Source organism: Sphaeramia orbicularis, chromosome 13 (genome assembly GCF_902148855.1).
Source record: "Sphaeramia orbicularis chromosome 13, fSphaOr1.1, whole genome shotgun sequence".
NCBI lineage: Eukaryota > Metazoa > Chordata > Actinopteri > Kurtiformes > Apogonidae > Sphaeramia > Sphaeramia orbicularis.
Genome location: NC_043969.1, coordinates 50224284 through 50231337, shown reverse-complemented (window position 1 = coordinate 50231337; position 7054 = coordinate 50224284). Strand labels below are relative to the sequence as shown.

General features: G+C 37.7%; 1 protein-coding gene across 1 annotated transcript in view; it reads right to left on the bottom strand.

The window, feature by feature from the left end:
• Positions 1-6898: 6898 nt before the first annotated feature.
• Positions 6899-7054, bottom strand: part of or55e1 (odorant receptor, family 55, subfamily E, member 1) — a 2644-nt gene continuing 2488 nt past the window's right edge. The window contains exon 2 of the mRNA XM_030151436.1: positions 6899-7054. This exon is cut by the window's right edge and continues 854 nt beyond it. Within this exon, the coding sequence (XP_030007296.1) occupies positions 6899-7054 (156 nt within the window).

Sequence of the window (7054 nt, the reverse complement as noted above, 5' to 3'; positions counted from 1 at the left end):
CTCCAAACTTTCCTCTATATTTTAGAGCAAAAAAACTAAAATTATGCAATGAAAATGTTTACATCTACGAATTACTCTTTAAAACAATGTGAATAACATGAACAAACAAATTTCTTGAGAAAACTAAGTGCAATTTTAACAATATTATGTCTCAGTTTATCATTTACACATGTAAATTACAACTTACAGATCACAGTGGATCTACAAATACACAAAACATTTAATAACAGGCAGAATATTGATAAACTTGCACTACAGACATTTCAAAATGTTCCTATTTGTTCAGCTTATTTGCATTTTTTGTGAAATGAGCTTGTTTTAGTGTAAATACAGTAAAATGACATGAAAATGTTTACATTTATAAAGAGAAAATTTGGAGTTGTGAGTATTTATAGGTTATTTTGATAGTAGCTATTTTAAGGATCTGACCCACTTGACATTAATTGGTCTGTATGTGGAACCTTAACTAAAATAATATCTTCAGTGTAATTTTTGCATTTAAAATTCATCCCAGGGGCCAGACTGGACCCTTTGGTGAGCTGGATTTTGCCCCCGGACTGCATGTTTGAGACCTGTGGTTTAAATACAGACTTAGCTTATGGTGCTAAGAAGTTAGCTAACGTTAGCATGAACTGTACCAGCCTCACTGGAACAATGGTAAGTATTTGACCTCATGAAGACGTCAGCTTGTATCAAACCAACAAAACACTTCAATAAGGTTGTAAAATAATACTTTTTCAACAAGCTAAACGTCTGCTAGCCACTTACATTTACCAATCCACATCAGTATCATGATAGACGAACCGAATTTTCCAAACAGGTTGAAGTTGGTTCGTTGTTGATTTTGCCGCCTGTGGTTAAAATGGTACGGTCCATAATAGGGGTGTCTGAAATCACTTTACATTAAACTGTTCGTACACTAAGAATGAGAGTTGACTTTTTTGACTACTTTTTTTCTTTCACAAAATCTGAAGAATTATTCGACCCCTCTAAAGCTGGTATTTTTTTTGGTCACTTTAGGGGGGGGGGGGTCTTCATCGTGGGATACAGACCCTCCCCCCACCCTGTAATTTGAACTATGCCCTTCTACTATTTCTGTTATTCCGTTTCATTTCTTAATAAACTTACCCACAGTTTTACAACTTTAAAAATGACCAAGAAAAAAATCCTCTACCACCATCAATACATATATCAGCGAACAGGTCATTAAGTAATACTAATCTAAGACACACATGGTAAGATAGTTTATGACTGAAGATGACTGATTAGCAGAGGACCTTGGTTTGAATCCCGGTGGTAGCATTAGTAAGCTAATGCTATCAGTGCTAACTTTAGTTCAATTTTAATACTATGCGATCTACTGGATGATCTATTGGACAGCCCTGGATTACAGAGTCTGAAATAATCTCAAGACTAGAGAAACAAGGATTTTTTTTTTCTTTTATTGCTTTTATTGTTCTTATAAACTGTGTTGGATTGTAAATTAGCCTGTAGATAAGATAAGTGGTGAAACTGACCACCTTTCACACAGATTAGAATTGTCAAAAGCCAACTAGCAGGAGTTAGCTAGCCAAGCAGTAGCCTGGGGATCCTCATAAAGAAAAAGTATAACTGACCTCACATCCAGAGAGAGGCAAAGGTTACTAACACCAGTGCATGTCAGTGACACCGTAACAGTCTGTAACCTGTTAAGTTTCCTCAAAACCTTCCATCACCAGACAAGTCACTGGCACAGAAGAAGAGATTACTGTTCAGTGTATCTACTGTACTGTGAGGGACCAAAAAATTACAAATAAATAAATTTAAAAAAAAAAAGATAAATAAATGCAGAAATAAATGTATAAAAAACTAAATAAATATTTGAATAAATAAATACATAAATGAATAAATAAATAATTAAATGCTTATATTTCGTTTTTATTACATTATTTTTGTATTTATTTATCTATTTCCTCAATTATGCATGCTTTTTGAAATTTATATATTTGTTTGTGAATTCATATATTTATTTTTTATTATTGCATTTCAACATATATAAATTTATTTCTGTATTTCTGTGTCCATTTTGTCAGTGGAAAAGTATATATGTAAATTAAGTGGGTGGCCCTAACTCAACTCTGAAGCAGGATTGGTTTACTGGGCTAACCAGACAGATTAACTGAGGAAATAAATAAATAAATATGGTAATAAAAACATAACACACAAGCATTTAATTATTTATTTATTCATTTATGTATTTATTTGTGCATTTATTTATTTATTCAAGTATTTTTGTAGTTATTTATACATTTATTTCTGCATTTATTTATACATTTATTTATTTATAATTACTTCACTTTTTGTCCCTCATGCTTTGCTGCATTTATCTGCTTCATGCCGCTTTGTAATGTGCAAATAAATAACTTGTTTTAGCTGCATGGTAAAATTTAAAAAGATAATAAATTGAAAAGTATTAACATCCTCATTGATTAGATCAGTATTCAGTCACAGCCTACACATTAAAATTGAACCAAAAAAAATTATTACATAAATTGTGGCCAATTTGTCCAAACAAATGGACCTTTAGTTGTACCAGGCATTAAAATGAACAAGAAACTGAAGAAAACAAGGGTGGTCTAATAACTTTTTTCACGACTGTATGTGTAAATTCTGTTTTCTGCATTTCCACACACCCTAATGAACCCATCCTGGGGTGTTTCAGGTTGTTTTACACGTTTTTCTGATGGTGTCAAATGTCGTCCAGTGATTGGATAGAAGGACTAGACTATGTCCTCTGAAAATGGACATTTGGTCAAAATTTAAATCATGTAAATTGTGTTTTCTACAATTCCCCACACTCTAACGGAGGGTGAGGCTTTGTCTGCACTGAGATTACAAGTTGTGAAAATTATATTTGCGCATGTTAAAGAAAACATACTTATACACCTGACAAAATAAGAAAATAAAGTCTGTATGAACCCCCTCAAAGAATATTTATATATATGTAAAAAATGTAAACTAAGCTCTAAGGCTGATAGTGTGAATGTAATCTGACTCTGAATCAGTTCTACACACAGGCTGCATCAGGTCTGAAAAAAGGAAGAAGTGTTAAAGGTCAGTTTGGTCCAGACTGGATTTGAACCCACAACCTCTAAACTCCAGACCTGATCCTTAACCCACTGAGCTACAAGGTGACTCACCTGTCAATCACAGCTAAACCTTCAGATGAACCAGTGTGGATGTGAACCTGTGACCTCTGACCTCCTCAGCAGTTCCTCATCCATCTGAACCACCAGTGGAATGAGTCCTCCACACATCACTACTGCCTCCTTCTTCTTCTGTGGTGTCAGGCTTGGACCATGTCAGGCCTTTGTGTGGTTTTTCAGCAGCGTTTGACTGAGTCTGTGACAGACACAAACACATGTTCGTCTCCTATTTGAGTCTGTTTGTCTCTGTGGACGTTGGACTGATTCCTGGTCTGTGTGTCCATCAGTACTGAAGATGGTCCAGTGGTCAAAGACGAGGCCTTTCCACCGGGAGACCAGGGTTCAATTCCTGTAGAAGACGTCCCCAGGTCAGTGTCTGTCCAAACTAAAACTAAACAACAAACTCTAAAACCAAACTTTGTGTTCGTTGAATTTCCGCTTCAATTTCAACTTGCGAACTTCATCCAAGGAGCAACAGGACAAAGAGCAGGTCAGTACCAACCCTGTGGGGTTGGACTAGTTACTGAACAAGCTAGTTCAACGGGTCAAGTGTTTTATACATGTCACATTGTTTTTATGTTTGTTTTACTCATGGTTTTATTTACAGCCTGTTTATGTGATGGAGTAGAAAGAAAAAACCATGTCCTCTGAAAATGGACATTTGGGTTAAATATAAAGACATCTAAATGATAGTACACACCATACAGTGAAACTGAAACTTAAGACGCTTTACTAATTCCTCTATGTCTTCCACTTTTGTGCACATCATTTTCCTTTGCCTTACCTTCAGAAACTTTTATTTAAGGGGGCAGGACATTTGTTGAGGTTCTGTCTCTATGTTCCAGTCCTGTGGTCTGGTTGCAGATCAATCTAACTATAGAAGTGGGCGGGACTTTCACTGGAGGAGAACTCAACTCATCCAATCCTGGTCTATATATGACTATCATCAGTGACCAATAGGAACTAGACTGACATCTGGAACCATTTACATGTTCTAAACCATCAAAATATGGACCAGTAGAAGGAAAGGAACAGGTAGAATATTTTAAAAATTCATCAAAAAACATTTAAAAATCTAGATTTCTGAAAACTGTGAATAAAATTTGTAGACATTATCCAAAGAAAGATACAAATAAAATTAGGAATGAATCTGACCAGTAGTTTTGTCAGAGAATATGTTCGAAAAAACCGGATCATGGGTCGCCTACATTACAGAAGTGAAGGACACTGTCTTCATACCAGTGCTGTAAAAGGCCAATACATCTGGGTCTACGTGGGATGTGATGACCTTTGACCTGCCTGAAAACAGAAAACAGTGAAAAATAGAAACAAAACAACAAAGGTAGACAAAAAAAACAATAGAAAATTGAAAACAATGGAAAATAGAGGGAAAAAAAGGACATTGTTGGACATGTTGGCGTTGACCTTCTATTTGACTTCAGACCAAACTAGTCGATCTTTAATCATCTGTACAACTCTATGAACTCAGTGTCCAATAGAATCAAGGCTCCTCTGAGAAACATTTCACAAAATCCTGACTTTGGTTCAGATTCTAACGCAGATTCTTAGTGTTGGAATGACTGTGTTTAATTTCTGTAAAGGATGCTCTTCATTTTCTTCAATGGGATCTGGTGGAAACACAACTGGGGGAAAAAATCCTTCAGCCATTTCATCTTTATTCTTTGTTTTTATTGAGTCTCTGAGCCGGTTACCAACAAAAGATGTTACACTACAACTCCCAAGATGCAATTCAGCAAGAAACGTCCACAGAATGTCAAATTTCACTATTTCTATGAATGTGTAAAGGTCACACTTTAAATAACTGGAGAACAGAGGTAACACATGGTTTCTACTCTGATGTCTGTGTCTTTACTGTTTTCTACTGTTGAAACGCCTCCACCAGGTCAGACGCACCCTGACGCCTCTTCTCTCCATGGCAACAGCAGCTGAGGCTCATGGATATTGTAGTATTTAAAGGTGCAGGAGACTTTCGTGACCAATTTTTCATCAAATCTGTCAAACCTCAGTCATATCCTAAGTATCATGAATCTGTAAGTCTGTCTGTCATTACTCACCTGAATCTCTTTCATCACAGTGAACAGTTTCTTAGTTCCATCCACCAGAAACAAACCATGTGTTTACAAACAGAGCCAGGAGGGAACTCGGGCATCTGAGGAATTTTGTCGCGACGTGCATTGTGGGAAATGGAGGTTCGTGCAGCCACCTGACAGCAGCAGCTGGAACAGACACGAGGCAGAAACAGCAGGAGCTCCCTTCCCTCTATGCATATTCCTCCAGCCGTTTCCGTGTTTCAGCCGTTTCCGCATCGTGTTTGTTTCATCCATATAATATCATATGGTTGTGCTGCCGCTGTCGGGTGGCTGCGTGAACCTCCCTTTCCCACAATGCACATCACAACAAAATTCCGAAGATGCCCAAGTGACCTACTGGCTCTGGTGGATGGAACTAAGAAACTGTTCACTGTGATGCAAGAGATTCAGGTGAGTAATGACAGACAGACTGACAGAATCATGATACTGAGGATATGACTGAGGTTTGACAGATTTGATGAAAAATTGGTCACGAAAGTCTCCTGCACCTTTAAAGTCAGTATTAGTAGATTTTTCCAGAAAAGTTGTTTCATCAGTGCATTAGTGGATTTAGTTTATTACCTCCTCCAGGAGGTATTGTGATCACTTTGCTTTGTGTGTTTGTTTGTTTGTTTGCGTGTTTGTTTGTTTGTTAGCAACTTTACGGAAAACTATTCTAACCATCTTTACCAAATCTTCCCCACAGATAGGCCTAGGCCCTGGGACCAACCCATTAAATTTTGGGCCAAGTAGGCCAAAGTTCAAGGTCACAGCAAGGTCACAGAATCTACAATTTTCCTATCTGTCATCATTGAGCAATTTTCGAAAATTCATCAAAAATTCAAAACGACTCTGATTAGCTTCCAATTTGATCCACCTGTAGCTTAGAACAGTATCTTGTATCTGGCACAAAACTGTCCACATCCACTGTGGAATGTGGACTCTGTGGACATTTACATTTAACACTGAAAATCCCATTTACCACACTAATTTCATTATAACTCAACAAATATTGATTGGAATTTAATATAATTTGACAGACACAGGACTGGTACCAAGCTTCAACTTTTTCTGCTGTATGGAACAACCTGGAAACTTTTTAATTTCCTCCGCCAAGGAGGTTATGTTTTTGCCAGGGTTTGTTTGTTTGTTTGTTTGTCTGTCCGTTAGTGTGCAACATAACTCAAAAAGTTATGGACAGATTTTGATGAAATTTTCAGGGTTTGTTGGAAATGGGATAAGGAAGAAATGATTAAATTTTGGTGGTGATCGGGGGTGGGGGGGCCCACGGGGGGGCCCATTTCCAACAAACCCTGAAAATTTTATCAAACTCTGTCCATAACTTTTTGAGTTATGTTGCACACTAACAGACAGACAAACAGACAGACAGACAGACAGACAAACAAACAAACCCTGGCAAAAACATAACCTCCTTGGCGTGGGGGGGGCCCACAGGGGGGCCCACTGATCAGCCTTGGCGGAGGTCTGCGCTCTCCGAGTGCTTCTAGTTTAAAAAGAAATAGTCGATCCACACATGCACACCGTTTGGGGTGCTTGGCGGAGGTTTGCGCTCTCTGAACACTTGTTAAACTATGAGTTTCCTCGAGCCATCGGATCTTCATGTCACCTTTCAGGTTTTGAAGTCGGACAAACCTTCACTGTCATTATTTTCTTGGCTCTTACTTTAAAAATCCTGAAGAAGCCATTTCGGATTTCTTTTGTCCGAACACCGTAAATGATGGGGTTGACAGTCGCTGGGAACAAAATGTACACAAGGCC